General features: G+C 42.1%; 1 protein-coding gene across 2 annotated transcripts in view; it reads right to left on the bottom strand.

Annotated features, from left to right (window-relative positions):
• Positions 1-19,453, bottom strand: part of LOC122872367 (methyl-CpG-binding domain protein 5-like) — a 28,479-nt gene that overhangs the window by 7,668 nt on the left and 1,358 nt on the right. For both annotated transcript variants that reach the window (XM_044188523.1, XM_044188524.1), the window contains exons 2-5: positions 14,594-15,213; positions 10,876-10,978; positions 7,492-7,663; positions 4,568-6,976 (exon numbers count right to left, since the gene is read on the bottom strand). In XM_044188523.1, coding sequence (XP_044044458.1) covers positions 4,568-6,976; positions 7,492-7,663; positions 10,876-10,978; positions 14,594-14,706 — 2,797 coding nt within the window. In that variant the 5' untranslated portion in view covers positions 14,707-15,213. The remainder of the gene's footprint in view (positions 1-4,567; positions 6,977-7,491; positions 7,664-10,875; positions 10,979-14,593; positions 15,214-19,453) is intronic.

Genomic DNA, 19,453 nt, shown 5'->3' with positions numbered 1-19,453 from the left:
TTTAAGGGATCAAAACAGACATATACTATCATTATCATTATAGCTATATAAAGCTATCTGTGTTCATATCACAACACCAACTATTTGACTTTTCCAACACCCGTAACAATTATCTGGAGAAAAGTGAACTACAGATTATGGAAAACATCTCCCATAGTTCATATTTGTTGGGTCACAAATTCCCTCAATGAAACAATACATTTTCAAATTTAAAAATTACATTTTTTTGTGTCAATAAACCAATTCCTTAACTTAGTGACCACTTCACTAGTTCAACCAAATAGGACAGCGATGAGATGGTTTACCAGCCCTTTTCGGTAGAAAATTATGCTTGAAACAACGTCTTGAAACCAGTGTTTCCCACAGTTTGACAATTTATTTGTGTAACTTACAAATATTGAGTTATTTTCCCAACTTGATATAATAGCACATCAAAAACCACAAAAGTTTTTGACAGGATTTACATCCTTGAGTGTGAATATTATGCAATTAGAACCTTCAGAGAAACAATTTAACTACAGCTGTGGTATTTCTCTAAGCTGGTGCCATTGTACTTTTTTCCAGTACCAGTAGTCTCTCTGTAGAGCAGTTCAGTAAAATTTATTCCGTTTCAAATTTACTGTGCCCACCAGAAAATGAATGGCAAAGCTGGGCAAGTGCACATTAACAATCTGTTGGACCCAAAACTAGCAGGCGGACATGCTGCCAGATGAGTGGTACAGACAGACTTGTTAGCAAAGCGTACAAGGACAGAACATAAGCAACATATATCAAGGCCACAGATGTATCAATGAATGAAGAGAAAGCCCAGCAGCAATGTTATGCAGACAAAGCCGAAGCAAATACAAAATCTCCGAGGCCTAACAGTGTGTGTGTGTGTGTGTGTGGACGAGTGGCGACTGGAGCAGCTGGTGCGATGCTACGTAGCTGAAGGGCAGCTGTGTGTGCTCTCCATTTTTTTCTCCTCTTTTCTTTCTTTCCCTCTCTCTCCTCTCTAACGCTGAGAGCTACGACTCGGCCAACCCCCTCCCCCTTCCTCCCCACATCCTCCACTACTGCTATGATATAGTGACGGCTGTTGCCGAGGGAGGTTGCTATGGGAACCGAGTGATGATTGGTGGTGCTGTCCACTGCCAGGAAGCTTGTTGGGGGAGTTGGGTGGGTGGATGAGGGGGGTTATGAGGGTCGGGTGGTGTGATTTTAGCCTGCTGGGGGATGGGGGGGGCGGTCAGCTGGGTGGCAGGAGGTCTGGGGGGGTTTACAATGAACTTTGGGGTATCGGTTTATGTCAAGAGTGGGGGGGGGTTGTTCAAAGCTCGCTAGCTGTCTAGAAACAGATGGTTAGAGGCTAATGCTAAAAAGCCACTGACTAGGACACTTTCAAAGGGCTTTCAGTGCTCTTAAGATCCCTAACATGTCATCCAAATTAGCTTCAAGTATGTGAAAATCTACAGAGCTACTCAGAGGCATAACATCTGCCATTTGGTGACAGAATATTCTTTTATCCCAAGAGCCTGTGAGTGCTTATGTGCTTTTGCCACCACGGCCCCAAGATAGTGGAAGGACTTTTTTGAGGAGCTGAGTTAATTCTGAGTATTGGTCATTTGTGAGATCATCATTGGTTCCTTTTTTTATTTCAGAAAACACTGATGAGTTCTGGAGGCACCGCAGAGCAATGTTTTGATGACAGGTTCCCCCAATTGTTTGTATCACCTGTTATACGATCATGACACAAGTATGTACATGAGCACATTTATGCCGAATGCAGAGGGTGGTAACTGCTAATGGCGGTAATGCACTGTAAATGGTAGAAAAACACCAATAACAAAGTAGCAGCAGAGAATCTTCCCAACTGTGCGGTCATAAGAAGCAGATAATTATCTGATTATCAACATACAACAGGACACACATAGTTGTCTACACTCCAACCAGGCCACTATAGGGAGTTTAGCAGTGACAAGGTCCATGGCTCAAAAGGAATTAGCCATTAAAGTTAGAAGAAAAACATAAAAAAAATACTAAAAAGTGGCAACATAACCCTAAATAATAAAAACGCATACACAACAGGAGGAGGCAACAGGTTGCCTCTGTTCTTCCTCAGTGTTAAACTCCATATGGTGTTGAGTCAGACATGCCTGCGTGTTCATTCAATTATAATGCAAAATGTAAATTTGCCATGGCTGTGTTTACAAACAGCTTCAGCCATATTGAGCTTTCTTTCATTCCTCAAAATGAAGTCCAAATTAAGGCCACAGCTTAGATTAAAATCAAGCAGGTGCCGCTAAAATCTTCCCCAGTGTGTCACTATTTCTATATTCTCATGGATCGATATCGGCTAAAATAAAGCTAATCAAAATCAGATCTTCATTGTTCTCTACTGTGTTTTGTCCACCTAATGCTAGTGTTGCAGCGCTGCTCTCCTTAATGAAAGGGCTCAACACTCTTTCATCGGTTAAAATGACAAATGATGCTGCCGGTAGGTCATATCAGCTGAGTAACTTGATGGTAGGACAAAATAAAACTTGGCTGTTGTTGAGTTTGTGTGCTCTCTGCGAGCTGGAGTCTGTATTCTGCCAAAGATTGTTTCAGGTAAAAGGAGCATCACTCTGTACAACTGCAAGAGAGTGTTTCTGTAGTTCCAACAAATCCAACAGAGTGATAGGTCTTCTCTCTAACGGATAGCGTCGCGGCAGTTTCAGGAGTCGCATTCTCTAAATTTAAACTGCTATTCATATCATATCGATAATTAAAGCTGATCACCAGACCTCCAGCATTTGAATCAAATAGTGAAAATTAAGGTAGTAGCTACAGCTGTTATTTCAATGTGTCAGATACATATTTAATCAATATTTATGTAAATATAAGTATTTGATCGGACTCGAATATTGAAGGACATGATTGGGACATCCCTAGCCCACTCATAAACAAAGAAAGTGAATGCCTTATTTCAGCAGAGCACTTGTTTCATCCACTTTGAACACAGAAAGACAAAACACAACTACATGCTTCAAATATGCTGATGAAAAACATTGTTTCTGGAGTCACTATGAGGATATCGAAATTGTAAATGTCAAAACTGCAATTCGTAACAACGGTTTTCCTCCCATCCCTACCACTCTGGCGACAAACGTCATGGGCTACACCCTCACCTACACAGGACCACCTCATTTTCAACGTCTTGACTTAGGAGAAATAAAGAATAACGGGGAACCTGGTGATAAGAACAGATGGCCTGCGAAAGACCTTGGTGATATCTCCATTATAAACCATATGAGGACACATAGACGCACAACGAATACATAAACTCATAGTCCAGTCCCACAGCAGGCAAGAAAGGAAAAAAACAAGATCTAGGCCTTTTCAGTGCTTTCAGAACAGACTAACATGAATGTGTGTCCACACTCACACACACAAAAAAAAAAAACATACAGTCACACACAAAGTCATTCACTTGCACACAAATAAACAGAAGCACATATACATGCACACACAGTCATTCAAACACACACACACACACACAAGCACAGGCCTAAACCCTCATCAAAGGCTTCACTCTGGTCTCTATTCAGAGTCTATCGTTACTATAGCGACCGGCTAGCTGGGAGAAGCTCTTTAGAGCACCCTATCTGGGCTGCTTCCCTTAAAGCGTAATCCAGATCCCATTTCCATCTTCTTACACCATTGACTGATGCTAGCATACAAATAAAACAAAGAGAAACACTGGCTGACTGACAATTAGCTGAGCTTCCAAAGATGAGAGGCCTGCTCATTAACTCAGAGATACTGTAGGAGCCCGACTGTCTAGGCTCAGGGCCTATCACCTAAATCCTTTGGTTTTAGTTCACTCATAACCATAGAAACGACGTCTTCATCCAACTACTATCTTATCACGAGGAAGGGAGGACGATATACACTCTTTAACTGCACAGGATAGCAACACCATCCTCCAGCTAGAGGGAGGTCAGTTTGGACTTGTGGCTGCTTACTTTGTGTACTGTCAGTCATTTTGAAATGTCACCAAATAATTAATATTTTTAGGATGTTTATAAATGGAACTAGTGGGATTATTAAACTAGCCGATGAGCATTTAAATCTACTAGTTGTGTAGACGTAATGCCGAGCTGAAATGATCATTCCAATCATTTTGCAAAATTTAGTGATCAGGAATATTATCATTAATTATCTGATGAGCTTTTAGCATCTCATTATATATCTTGTCAATATATATCAATATATATCAATATAATGCCATTTCAACAATCGATAATTGTGGGACAATAGTATAATCACTAGTCACTATGATGATTAGAATACCATGAAATGCAAATGTCAGAAATATGTCCTGTCTAGAAAATAGAAACAATAATTCAATGTTGCTAAATTAAATAATAACATATTAGGGCTCTATTGTATCCTAAAGTATAAATGCCTCAAAATTGAAATATTTAGCAGCATGTGTACATATTGTTGGTAAACTATTGAAAATGAATAAACATAACTTAGTCTTCTTTGTACATCTCATACAGTTACTGAGCAGAGTTGATGTACTGTAGTGCAGATGTCTCACCTGTTTCAGAGATGGTCTGTGTACAACTTGCATCACCACCTCCATGTGACATCACCACCATGTTAGTCCGCCCCATACTGTGAAGGAGGTTCTGCTGTGAGGGGTGTGGGCCAGGATGGGACAGTGGTGGGGGGTTAGTGTTGGGGCGTCCCAGCGGCATGCCATCAGGGCCCACCGGTCCACCTCCTGGCCCCATAGGCCCACAGTTACTCATGGAGGAGGCCTGCATCTGGGCCATCATGTCAGGGAACTGGCCTGGACGAGAGCCCAGATGGCCCCCAGAGGTGTCAATGTTCTGGCAATGCTGCATGGCATCTCCTGGGCCCCGCAGCCTCTGCTGAGCTAGGAGGTTTTGCTGAGGGCCACCAGGGACCATACCTGTGCTGTCGTTGTAGTGTAGCTGTGCAGCTCCTTGAGTACCAGACCCTGGGCCAGGGCTAAGACCTGGACGATGGCTGTTCCCAGCCAGGCTGTGGGAGCTCTGGCAGCTCATGGACTGGAGAAGCTGGGCCATGGAGGTGTTCGGGGGAAGGTTTCCAAGTCGGCCCACTTTTCGCAGCTGCTCAGTGGCACTGGGCCCTGGCATGTGGGGACCTCCCATGCCTCGTTTGTTAAGCATGTTGTAGACCATATTGTTACTGTTGTCGTGGTTTACAACAGCGCTGCCTGACGACTGCCTCCGTTTGCGCATGGGATCCCTCTGCTGGGCCATGAGCTTGTCTCTAAGAGCTGCCCGGCCACTTTGGCCCTCAGGAGTGTTGAGCAGCATGGTGGAGTTTGGCGGGAGCATTGGGTTTAAAGTGCTGTGTCCCTCCATGCCTCGAGGGCCGCTCATAGAGCCAGGGTGCCCGCCACCTCCTCCATTACCTCCTCCACCTGCCCCCATGCCTGCCATACCAACACCACCACCAGCCATGCCAGCAGAGCTGTTGCCAGCAGCGTTGAGTTTGTTTTGATTTGCTAGCTGTGCTTTGGCTGCGGCTGACAAGAGACTGCTGGCGGGGAAGGAAGCGGCATTCTGTTGGTTAAGGATCTGGTTGAGGGGCATCCCCAGGAGTCCTGGGTGGCCCTTCTGGGAAGCGCTGGGGGGTGCCAGAGAAGAGGATGATGAGGAGGAAGAGGTGGGTGAGTACATGGGGTTGCTGTGCTGCTGGGTGCTAATCGAGTTTCCCATCCCAGGCAGCAGCTGGGAGTCTTTGTACTGGTGGAGTGGGTCGGTTTTGTTGGTGGAGGGGCTGGAGGGCATGGCTGGCCTGGGAGATCCCATAGCCGACCTGGGAGAACGAGGAGGGACCTTCATGGTGCCACATGGGGCCTGGTGCCCCGAAGGCATTGCAAAGTTCCCATGGTCAGAGGAGGTGGAGGATGAGCGTGAGCGATGAGGGGAGGCCTCCATTCTCCCAAGGGCAGGCCCGGCCATGTGGACAGGGGAAGTGACAGGGGAGGGGGACATTGAGGAAGCCGGACCACCCTGTTGAGTCCTTTGAACATGGCCACCATGTCCCACAGGCCCAGGCTTCACTGTGGGTAAAGGTAAGTTGCTTGGCAAGGGAACGATGGCGGGAGGGGGTATGTTTACATTCATCATTGGTACCTGAGAGTGGATGTTAGGCTGGAAGTTGGAGGGGTTTGGGGCGTTGGCGTGGGGCTGGCTGACTAGCTTGCTGGGGATGGGGTCCAAGATGCCTAAGGGGTCTTTTTCAGAGGTCAACTGCCTTTTCTGAAGGGCACAGGATGGCGGTATGGATGGAGGAGGCGGTACGGGATGCACAGGGGGCTGTGTTTTATGGTGAAACGCTGCACGGGGCATATCCATACCAGGGGGGAAGTTCCCCCGTGGCATGTTCATGTTCATGACAGGGCTTTTGGCAGTGGCCGTCGGAGAGAGGGGTGTGCTAGTCCTCCCTGTCATGGCGCAGGATAGCTGGCCCGCAGGGGAGCCATGGAGCATTACACTGGGTGGGGAAAGAGGTGTCCTAGTGTTCCCGTGGATGGAGGCTGAGCCAGGACTGCCGGCTCCTGAAAACCCACAAGGATTGGTCCTTGGGAAGCCCTCAGGGCTGCCTAGAGTGTCTGCACTGGGGGACTGTGAGCCATCTCCATACAGCTTAGCACTGGAGGGAGGTGGGCTCAGTATGCCTCCATACCCAACCCGATAAGGGGATTTGGGGCCTGGCTCCCCACTGCCCATCCTCTGCGGCCTGGAGTACCCAGAGTAGAGCTCTGGCTGCAAGGCTCCACCCATCTCTTGGGGTGGATACAGCCTCTGCTGCTGCTGTTGTCCAGCTGCCATCATCATCTTGAAAGGATTCTTGCAGTCTGGGCCAACAGCATTGGGCAGGCTATCGTGGGGTTTAGTCCTTATTGCTCGTTGAGTCGTGGAATTCGCAGCGACCACAGATGATGTACCTTGAGGCCAAAAAAAGCACATTTTAGTTAAATCAATACCAACATCTTGGAGAAAATATTAGGCAGGGCAGGAAAGTCATTGTTATCTATAGGCCACAGTGGCTGGTGAACCATAAAAATTACAAACTGGTTAATATCAGTACTTAACAACAAATAAGAAAAACATATTTAACATAAAGGCAATCAAAATTACATTTTTGTATATTTTCTAAAAACAAAGGCTCAAAAACCCCAAATCACTTGCTACATTGACTCTGTATGTTGTCAATTAGAATTTTCTAATCATCATTCAAGAGATATCCTACCAAAGTGGCAGGTAATGTGGACTACATTAACAGCCAAATTTCAGCAACCTTTAACTGGTTGCTGGTGTTTCTTTCAGCAGAAACACATACTGAGTTACTGCAGATAGGAGCACAAGCAACCGGCCTATGTGTGTCTGAGGGCCGCCATCAAACTGAAACATTGATTTTCAAGTTCAAATTAGTTGAAACGACTGGATATTGTACTCTTACCTCCCCCCGGACTAGTCAGTGTAAGAGGTGGGTGCGTCTCCATGCTTTTGTGCAGCGTGGCCACAGCCAGAAGCTTCCTCTTGTGAATGCAGAGTTTGGTGACGTCTTCATCTGCTTTCACATCCTCCGCTGTCCTCTGCTTGACAACTGCCCCTGGGTCGAAGTTGAACACCTGAGGAAAAAGATTGGTGATTTGAGCAGATTCACAGCTGCCCACGTAAATTAGTTCTTTGGTTTTTTTTTTACTTTTGGTCAAAAACGTGATGCTCCGAGAGTCTTGCCCTATATATAAGTTTCATTCTTTGCAGATGAAAAGACTGAAATGTTGCATAATGTGAACTCCTGTGGAAAATGTTTGAGATTTTGTTTTAAAATCCATGACTTTAGCTTAACAAACAAAACTCCTTAATTCATAACTTCCAAAAGTCAAAATCTATAATGATATATGAAGATACCTGTTTAGATGATCCATTTAGATGGTCAATATATATACAGAATGATGGATAGAGTTGAAACTTGCAGATAAACACAAGAGATAGAGGTGATTCTGAGGACCTGGAAGTAATATCCCACATCTTAGGATAGTTAAGAATTTTATATGCACTTAATGTCTCAGAGGAGCAAAGAATCAAATCTTAGTTTGCACTTAAGTGTCACAGAATGCGTAACACTTACAGAGAGTAAGCAACAGGGTCACAGGGTCAAACCAATAACAGTATCAAACCATGACATCAAACTGATGTTTGAAATGTTTGTGTCTTCATTTTCTGTCAATAAAAGACAAGAAGAATGTTTTGGGGTTGGGGGTTTTACATCTGCTTTATTAAAACTTAAATAATAGAGCAGAGAAGTCAACATTTTCCCAGATATCAGACTGATAATGCACTGATCCGACAGACACGGCATGTTGGGGACAAATTTAGCTTCAAGAAGGATAATTGGTCGGATTACCCCATGTAATGTGATACAGTAGACACCTCATAACACCCTGACATTTGTAGTTTGGTCCTTCACAAAGACCTGCGGAAGTGGTCAGCTTAAATTCATTTCATACATGCTGAGCATATGGAATGTGAGTGGAGAAGTGGATTATGCTGCAGGAGTGGTTTGAGAACTTTCGCTGGGCATTTTTATATATTTTTTTAAAACTGGTCACTATTGGAATTCATTGTAACTGACACTAATTCAAGCTGACCGCAGTCACAGTGCTCCATGAAGGACAAAACTACAAAGTTTTTACAGCCACCTTTCAAGCTGACAGGGGTGACTTTTTGATACTCAAAAGAACATTTCAACAAAAACAAAAGCATCACTTTAACAATAGCCTGTCAGAAGTTGTTTTCACCTTGGTTTGACACCACTTCCTCCGCACAGATATGTTTACTCCTCATTCCTCCCTCTATCCCTTTCCCTCCTTCCTAGCTTCGGTAACGAATGTCAAATAAGTAACGTGTCCTATCTCGAGGCCAAGACATGTCAAGAGCTGATCGTCTGCTCTGAATTAAAATATCATGTAGTCTGAAGGGCCATTTAGCTAACACTCATTCTCAGTGACTTCCAGCAAGTGCAAATCTGTAATAAATAGAAAAGTTCCTGATCACCAATCATAACATCTGCTCCAGACACCAGTCAATTTTTAATGAATGGCATTTAATTATTACAAAAGAAATTAACTGTTAAAATTAACAAGCCTTAAAATAAGGAAAAGCATAATAGGTCCCCTCTTTTCCGTCATATATATAATCTTACAAGATATGTGGAGATATGTCTGGCTATGCAAGACTACTTTGCTCAAGACTATAAGTTTTTGGAGGATGTTCAGAATGTCTCGCATAAAGTTCTTTTTCGGTTGTGAGGGAAAGTTGGTTAGTTTCTTGATGGACAGATGGCTATACTTGTTGCTAAAGTAACCGCTAACTACTGCTAACTGTAGCTGCAGTTAGCTCAGTTAGCCGTGCAGCTAGCAGTCCCATTAGCTAGCAGACTCTGCCCGGACTGGGAGCTCGGAGCCCGGGCCTGAAAACCACTTCCTCCCGGTGGCCCAAAGCTCCTGTGCTAGCAGTGTCAACATCAACACTCACTCCGAGCTCCCAGCCCGGGCAGAGTCAGCTCAGCTAAAAGGACCACAAGCTGCACGGATAACTGAGCTAAATAGCTAATGACAGCTACAAAAGCAGCAGTTAGCGGTAAGCTATCTGTCCATCAGGAATCACAGAGAGTTGAGGCAGAGCAGCCGAAGGACATCAGAGGGAAAACCAAAAAATATTTTCTCCATAAAATATGATGCAGTTTCACCAAAATCAGTGAATAAAAGTTATAAAAGTTGTGTGTTTTTGTACAGTAATCAGTGAGAGCCATCCCCCCAGAAACACTCCACTCAGGTGGCATCTATCGTTTTTCCAACCTAATTCTTGTCTCATTTGTGGGCTGATAAACAGTAAATTCATCCAATTCAGTGCCCCATATTTTCCAAGCTAAGTTACTGTAGCTGTCATAGCCGTCGAGCACACCGGCAAGACAATGAGGCGGTGTGCGGGCTCACAGCACTGGCTGCAAAGATATGGATATAGCGGCTCACAAGCACTGGCTGCTGCCCCTCGGCTGGCTCCCGGGAAGTTGGCTAATCAGAAGAAAGTGGGCTTTTCGGGAGGGGAACCTTAAAGAGACAGGAGCTAAAACGGCTTGTTTCAGACAGAGGATGAACTGAGGGTCTGCATAAAAGGGCAAGTACAAGATAAATAAGATAAGATAATTTGTTTTTGAACTGTGAATCATGCAAAGCTACTCTAGTTGAGTCCCAGAATAAAAATATAGAGCTGGAAATTTGCATAATAGGTCCCCTCGTATTAGGATTATGGGGAATGTTAAATGAAATGTTTACCCATTTGTGTTAACTTATAGATAGAAATTGTGAGTGGTCAAAACCCCTGTACAACCAAGCATCCAATGTCTTCACTGACTATGAGGAAATGTACCAAAGAAACAAAAAATCTTAACTTCACAAATGTAACTTTTGAGTGTTACACTTCAAACAGCAGGGACAGGATCAAACTAAACCAAAATCCTCTTTGACATCATCTGCTATTACATGCGTGAAATGACGTGTGATTCACATCTTCACCTTTTTCTTCACTTTTTACCTTACAGTGAACAGCTTTTGCAACATTTCTAGTACAGAAACGTCACCTGCTAATGCAAGTTTAGGTTTGACTGACTGTTTTTAATCCCTTAGGGGACATTGTTTAGCTGTAATTTTTGGACAACGGCATTTTAATTTCATTTGCAGATTGCAACTTCCATCTTAATCTTAAATTAGAATATCTTCTGGAGCTCAGTTAAGAGGCAGCTTTACTGCTGTTAAATGAATCAGTACAAAAAAATTACCTTGTGGAGGATGAGTGGGCACTCCAGGCCACATTTGCAGGTTCCATCTGTCAGCAGGTAGGTCTTCACCTGCTCCAAGCTGGACAGCACCGAGCCACTGGGACTACACACAGAAAACAACAATGTTAGGCTGAGGAGAGGCTTCAGCTGCTGTAGCTCCAGAGCACAAATACTCCTTTTATGATATTATATGTTGCAGCACTCATTTACATTGTTTTAAAATGGGTTTTTGAATATCATTCAATATTTTTGGACTGAAGCTCCTGAAAACCGATAATATTTTGCATTTAACTGAACATTTTTATGCAGAAATATTACAAAGGTTTAGTTCTCCCACAATTTATTCCTGACTCAGAAGAAGAAAAGAAACCATTGCACACTGATGCTCTACTGACAGACACACAAATGATTTTTTAGGTGGGTTAGCAGCTCCTTGAGGCAGGTTATGCTGCAGGTTTTAAAGGCTTGCAACCATGAAATCAAACAGTAAAATCCTCCCACTCCACAGTGCTACACGACAGTGGAATTCTTCCTCCATGTGAATTAAAAACAATAATTAAAAAGATTTTCAGTACCTATGAAGAAGGAGAAGTCTGTATCATACTGGCAGTGGGCAACAGCAACTGGACAGTATCATTTTGAATAAAAATTTATCAGATAATCAATATATCACTCTAACCATAGCACTATTCAGTATTTCAATATGCAAGCAGTAACTGGTAAATGTAACTGGCAGCTTGGACATATCACTATACAGCTGGAAAACTACCCCTAATCTTCTCCAGTCATTCTTCCTTTTATTTGTGTATTTTAATTTTTTGGGGTGGGAAAACAAAACCTTTTCCCCAGGCAGGTGAAAAATAAACATTATCAAAATAAAACAAACAATAATATTGGACTCATGCTGTTGTGGTATTTCCACATGGACAAATTGTTTAGTTTTTTACCCAATTCCTGACTGTAAAACCATTATTGAAGAATTATTGACAAAAAGTACACATTAGGAATGTGATCAGTAGGTCACAGCTGCAGTAAAGCAGTTTTTACCCATGAGAAATGAGAAGGAGCTTTGTGCCCCCCAAAAAAAAAATACTGAAAAAATCTCCAGTCAAACATTTTTAACTTGCCACCAATGAAAGAAGAACAGTATGTACCATTTGGTTGATCCTATCAAACATATACGCTGATAACAAAACAACCAGCAACTGAATCATCATTCACAGCTTCTGTGAAAATATCTACTGTGAGGATCTACAGTTGCACATCCCCGAAGCAAATACACACTTTAAATGTAAAAGAACACGAGCAAATATAAGTGTGCTGTGACAGTATCAGGCCACGGTCACAGAAGTAGACAGGATTCTTTCCAACACCCAAAATAAACCTGACACCAGCCAACTGCTTTAGTTCATTGTGGCTGGTAAATATATGTACTGGAGTTCATATGCCAGGAAGGACACCAACTTCCAGTCTACATAACACGGTGACTGGTAAAGGATCCAACTCATAAATAAAATTTGCCAGTCACATTCTAAATTTACCAGAATTTTGTGTTATTTTCCCGTCCAAGCAAACATGTGGGCTGGAGTTTACCTGTGTCAAGGGATCACTTATTGCAATGTTACCAGCAGCCTCCCAAAGTACAATATGTTGAGATTTTTACAGCTAGTCGATGCCAAATACACTGCAGCTTCACGAGTGCAGTTAAGGGAATAACCATGACTCCACACAGCAAGCAACATCATCAAAAAAGTCACCATGTTTCTGTTCACCTACTGCAGAACCAATCAATTAGAGAAACTCCAATCATGTGTGGACAGTAAACAAACCTGTGGGGCGCTCTCTGATTTTGAGTGACTGACACCAAGACCTGATATTTACCATTATATATATATATATATATATATATATATATCACATAAATGTTGTGCAATTTAACTCATCTACTTTTGGTCACATTATGCACTAGGGATGAAACAATCAGTTGATAAATCAGACAACAGTTTTAATTACTGATCAATCGTTTAAGTCATTTATTGTGCAAAAATGAGGAACAATCTCTGCTTTCAGCTTCTCAGATGTGAGGATTTGCTTATTTTATCTGTTTTATATAATTGGAAATTGAATATCAAATTGAGCAATCTGAAGATGTCAAAATAATGCAACGTCATTAAGGGAATGTCAAACATACACAGCTTATTTTTAAATTAAATTTAAGTCAATGGGAATGATTAGTATGACCATATCGAGAGTATTTCCAGTATTTCCAAACTGTTTGTCAAATATTGTCAAAAAATGTCAATATTATATCTAATTTCCGATTTATTTTTTTTTGTTGGTCAAACCCCTACAGCCTCACTACGTGCCCAAAATTGGTCAAAATATTAGAACTTAAACAATTAGTCGATTAAAGGTGGGGTATGCGATTCTGGAGAAATCCAACACCATGACAAATACCATGATAAAGAGCGAACAACGACACAGCAAGTAACGTAACTAACGTTAGCTAGGTTGTGGGTTAGCAAACTGTCCCTACAGTTGCTGCTGCGAAGCGAACAGCCAGAGAGGACGAGACGGTTTCCCAGAGCCAGCACAGCAGCTCCAGACAGCGATACACACAACTCTCCTGCTACTGTAGCTAACATCACAACAGCAGCATATCTTGGCAAACTAGAAAGTAAGCTGAATGTCCGTGGGCAAGTCGTTTAACGTTACCTGACACACAAATCATGGCTGGAATAGTGTTGTGTGGCTCGGTCCGAGCAACTTTGTTTCCCGTTTACAGAGCCAGGGCGGCTGTGTACTAACACCGGATTATTTTTCAGAGCACACACTGAACGGACAGCTAGCGGACTGTGAGGAGATATTCGCTGAATTTCACAAGAAGACATGTATTGGATTAGAAACACATACCCCATCTTTAATAGAGAATGTACCTACAACAATTTTGAAAATTGATGAATCCCTTAAGTCATTTATCAAGCAAAAATGCAAAACGTTCACTGCTCCATATCCTCAGATATGAGGATTTGCTTCTTGTCTCTGTTTTATATCACTATAAATATGTGAATATCTTTGAATTTTGGACTTTTGTTGCGACAAGAGCAATTTGAAGATGTCAAAATGATGCAAAGTCATTAAGGGAACATCAAATACACAGCTTAATTTTAAATTTAAATTCAATTCAATGAGTTTTATTGGCAGGGCCATATTCAGATAAAATATTCTGGATCAAATTTTGTTACAAAAAGTCACAATTTCGTCTAATTTCTAATTTTCTTCAATTTTTCAAAACAGTGATTAGTTGATTAACAGAAAATCCATCTGCAACAATTGTGACAACTGATGAATCGTTAGTCATTATTCAAGCAGAAATGCCAAATTCTCTGATTCCAGCTTCTTCACCGTGATGATTTGCTGCTTTTTTGCGTTATATGATAAGGTAAGTTAAATATCTCTCTAGAGAATTCTTATGAGCATATCTCACTATTTTCTGACATTTGCAGATCAAACAATCAAGAAAATAATAAGCAGATTAATCCAAAATTATTGTTAGTTGCAGCCATACAAAATATGGTGACCTATTAATGAAGCTGCTCACAGTATAAATGCACTGGAAGTGCCTTGCTCTTTGACAATAATGTGATTTATCTCCAAAGAGAGCAGACTTGCTTGCTCTCAAACTTATTTGATGGATCCTTTGATGAATTTTTCTTACCTTTTGTATACGACCCCACCGCCGTGCTCCGCCTTTCGCTGCCAGCCAATGGGGACCTGGACAGGGACGGCCTGCCTCTCCTCTCCCGCCTCACAGTCCTTTCCGCCATTCATTGCTCCACTGGTTTTATGCTCGACACCTCAGAGGTATATATATCAGACATCAACCAGTGTCTTCGCAATGCACGTCATGTTTGTCTTCCAAAGCCGTGGTGGAGGAGGTGGTGGGAGGGTTGGGGAGATTAGGCAAGCTGCAGGTTTATGCTTCAACGTAGGACGTAGGCTCTCAGGTGGAGCTGATGGGTGGGTGGTCGGGTAAGGTGAGGCGAACTCACAGCAGACCCTACCCTTTGAGCTGCTTCATGGCTACAGTGCTGAATGGTGCGTGGACTTCCATTACTGCATCTTGTCATTCAGAGCCATCCGACTCGGGAAGATGCTAGCTGAAAAACTGAGGATCAGGAGTCGGCATACGGTGTGCTTTCACAGGAAAGTCTTTTATTATTAATTCTTTACCATTTGTCTTTTGCCACCCAGAATATAGTCCCTCAGTCGGACAAGTAAAATGTCTTCAACATATTGGTTCCCAAACGCAGTTGGGTAGTGGTATTCCCATGGTTCCTGTGAGGGCAGAAGAGAAGAGGAATGCACGTGAACTAATGGTCAATGCGATCCATTTTCTTTCCATAAGTAAAAGTCCACAATTTATCCTGCTCTAGGAATGGAAGACATAAATGGTATAATAGCCACTTCAATTTTCCATTCTTCTATTGAAAGGCAAAAGGCTTGTTATTGTTGGAAAAGCTATTTTTAAATGTTTTACTACAATGACTGAGATACCGGTCAACTACAATTAAATATGGTTACAAGGTCACAAAAACATTGTCTAGCAAAAACATCCAAAAATGAAATCCCTTCATTATTTCCAATCTTGATACTGGCTGGCCACCGCACATTCTGGCAGATTAATCGATAATGAAAATAACTGTTAGATACAGCTAGGGCTAGAACCGTTCCTTGAAGTTTTGTTTAATCCATATAACTGTCTTCAGCGCACTGTTTCGCACAGATGATTATTACTGTCGCACAAAGAAGGACTTCTTGGATCATATTTCACTGTCTCACCAGTGCCTGAAGCAACACACCCCCACCAACGCAGCCCCTTACGTTGTTTTAACGCACGGCTGTTTTCGGTCTGAACGCCTGCTTAGGAATAGCTTCTACTGTTCTGAGTGCAACGGGGTGCTTTTTGGCATACCCACAGACGTTTTACAATAAACTAAAAGATCAGGACCAGACGAGGCTTTATACAGCCAAGCCTGATCAATTACAAATCGTCTTAAATTGGCCCAAATACTGATGTTACAGATCAGCTCAGGATGTCACTGCATACAACATTAAAATGCTTCATCTCATGGTACATATATTGCAGGTTTAGTATAAAACTTGATATAACCAATTCAGACATCTGAATTGTGTCATAAAGAAATATTATATCATCAAAATATGACACTTTGGATGGACAACAAAGAAATGAATTTAATTTTTACGCAGTAATATTGGTAGTCTTTCCCCCTCTCTCAGAAAGTGAATTTCAAACACTGGTAGAAGCCCATCAAAGCTGGTAAATCGGGCTGAATTAGTGTGTGAGTGATAGAGCTCCATGCAAAGCCTCCTCTCAGCCGCCGGTGCTGCTGACTCATAACTGCCCCGTGAGCTGCTGAGACCAAACCCAGTGACACTACCACAGAGGAAGAAAGGTAAGGAGGGTAGTGCTACCCGTGGCACAGTAAAAATGAGGCAGCAGTTAAACGTATGCTGTTTATCTGGAAATACGCAGCAGCAACAGTCGCACCTCATCTTCTCAGGAGAGGTGCGTAGCGCCATATCAGAGAAACCACCACATCATTAATATCTCATTTCCCAGAACTCCATGGTTGGAAAATGCAGAGGTAACAGAGAAAACATAATTTCTATTGTTGTGTTCACATTGGAGGAAAAAAACCTATTTTTCTAACAAGAGCTTAGTGCAGAGTAGCTGTTTGAGGATGTCTCCAGATGTGACAAATGTTTAACCTCCATTTTTAAAAGGTTTCTATTTGGTATTTTGTCTTTTTTGTTTGCTCAAATCAGAGACAGGAAGGATACAAAGAGAGGGGAGTAATGTGCAGGAAAAGTCCTGGACCAGAGTCAAATCAAAGACATTCTGATTAAAAATTACATAGGTGCCTTAGCCAAATGTTTTCATCTCAACCTTTGGCAAAGCAACACTCCCTAAATCTGCCACCTTGCTAATGTGAAAGCACAAATTTTACTGCCCATCACTCGCCACCATTTCCTGACTCGCAAGAACTACCATGTCCAAATTACATAAGATACCTGCTAATCTGTAACCTTTTACTGCAGGCTGATCTTTTTTAAGATTACGTCTTTGGCCTTTTCGCATGTATTGTTCACAGCAACAAGAAAGAGACAGACAGACAGACAGACAGGGAGAAAGGACATAGAGCAGCAGAGAGGTGGTCGAACTCAGGAGAAAGTGGGTACATTAAAACCTACCAGAAAAGCAGCGTCAATTCAATTATTACTGCACTGGAAACATTTTAAGGTGGATTAAAACTGTATTTTTAGTTGTGCATTAATGAGTTACGACATAGCTTTGGAGGCTACGCACGTAGCAGCTGCAGCTAGGCCAGAGTTGACGTATGCTACCTCAAAAATGTAACTACATTTTTGGGGCTACGGCGGCTACAGATATACCACGTAGGAGACACGAGAACTGTGATTCGTCAGCTGGGGTTGCTCGTGTTTTCTCCTAAAAGTTGTATACAACAGTGGTGATTGCTGATCATGAAGACAACCTTAAGTGATCTGACGAAAGACTCTCAGCAGTCTTCAGTAACACACACCTAGAAAAGCCATTTCCAGTGCAAAGCCCCTGCTTGCCATGATTTCCGCTCCCTATCTCAGTAAATGGGTGTACTGGAGTATTGTTCTAGTCAATAATAAAATAAGGCAAAATGCAAGTTACCCGATGTAACTCCAGTTATATAAGCACATGTGTAGCCCACCATCGCTTCATATCTGAATGAAAGAATGTCACAGTTAAAGTGGGGAATATAACTAAAAAACAATATGGCCTGATCACGTACGATACATCTGTCTGGTGTTACAGGGGTGCCATCAACAGGTGAGCTCCGATGTTGAACTATAAATCAAAACCTACAACGAAGGTTTTATTATCACCTGGTCACATCTGCGATTGATCTGGCTTCATCAAAAAGGAAGAAAAGGAATTTTGGTCAGAATTTGACTCTGAAATAAATATCGAAGACGATCCTGAATTAAATCCTATAATAAAATGTTCCCCCATGTCCTCAGTGTGTGCTGTTGTTGTTGTTGTTACTGTTTTGTCATCACAAATTATGTCAGTGAGGCATGACAACGAGAGTAACGTGGTGCCTGACAACGTCACTGCAGAGTCATTGATGTCTGCGATTTGAGACAAGACTGCAAAAATGGTGTCAAATCAAATTTACTTCCTATTTTCCACCCCAACATAACATTGAGGAAAAGATGCAGCACCATTGGAAACATATTCTGCGGGTAAATAACATGCATGTGATGGGATTCTACACAGTTTGGACTCAATCCAACTGTAAACTTCATACAAGCAGTATGGAAAAAGAAGAGGACTCAGGGAAAAAGGTAATGCAGAAAAAGAAATAAATAAAAGGAGACTAACAGCAATGCAGTCTCAGAAAAAAAGAAAAAAAAATGTTTTAGATAAGAAATCGCATCAAAATAATAAGTGGAAACCCAGCCAAAGGTTTTTGAGTAACTGAATTTGCGGTCCATTAAGGATGGCAGCTTATGTAAATGAAACTGTTCTATCTCAATGTCCAAATTTGAAAGAATGTGATCAGACAAAGTAGCTTGTGTGCATTTAATTACATGGTAAAGAAGTAGTTTTCTTTCTCTCATGTCCTGTTATCATTTAAGTGGTTCATATTGTGATATTTGGTATGTTTTGTTATTTTACACTGAAATGAATGCATCCTAACAGCTCTTGATTTATTGTAGTGATCAGGGGAGTGTCTGAAATTAACTCAGTCACGAAGGTCTATCAAACCCACAATCCCTTCTAATTGTCCCGACTTATCCTGACCAGAACATGAAAACAAACTTTTTTTTATCTACTAGCTGGTACAGCACCTGGTGAACTTTACCCGCCGACTCCTGATTCAGATCAGAACAAGACGCTTAAGTGATGACTGCAGAAGAACACAACAAAAGTTTACCACCTATTGGATTGTAGTAAATTTTCACCTAGCCCTGTACCAACCAGAAGCCTTAATTCTATGCTGAGTGCCAAATGAATAAAGCGATTTAGAAGAGATAACAGTGAGAGGATAGCCTGAATGTGCCTCACAGCAGTCCTGTCTCAATGTGATTTAAGTGTCTGGTTAATTTGTCACACACTAAGCATCATGTATGTTATTTGCAGATAAAGCCTGTGTTTAGATCCAGCTGACATTAGACAGGCAGCTTACACCAAGAATCAGATATCTCAAGTGCAGTCAAGGGACTGTTTATAATCAGATTTTTGCTCGCATTTGATTCCTATCCGTTGGACTGCTGTTGAACAGAAGAAAAAAACAAATTTGTGTTCGGCCACACAGGTAAATTAGAGGATTGCGGGGCTATTATGTCACCTTGAATACTGACAATGTTGCCGAGGTTGTTGGGGTTGAGTCATGTAACATGCACAATATAAAGGTTGACTAGGCAGTCCAGGGCAAGTCCACGTCACAAATGTCCCTGACCACTTCTGAACATTTGGTGCATTTATATCTGCATT

This window comes from Siniperca chuatsi, linkage group LG24, assembly GCF_020085105.1.
Source record: "Siniperca chuatsi isolate FFG_IHB_CAS linkage group LG24, ASM2008510v1, whole genome shotgun sequence".
Taxonomy (NCBI): domain Eukaryota; kingdom Metazoa; phylum Chordata; class Actinopteri; order Centrarchiformes; family Sinipercidae; genus Siniperca; species Siniperca chuatsi.
The sequence above is the reverse complement of the archived record's forward strand: the minus strand, read 5'-3'. Positions and strand labels throughout refer to the sequence as shown.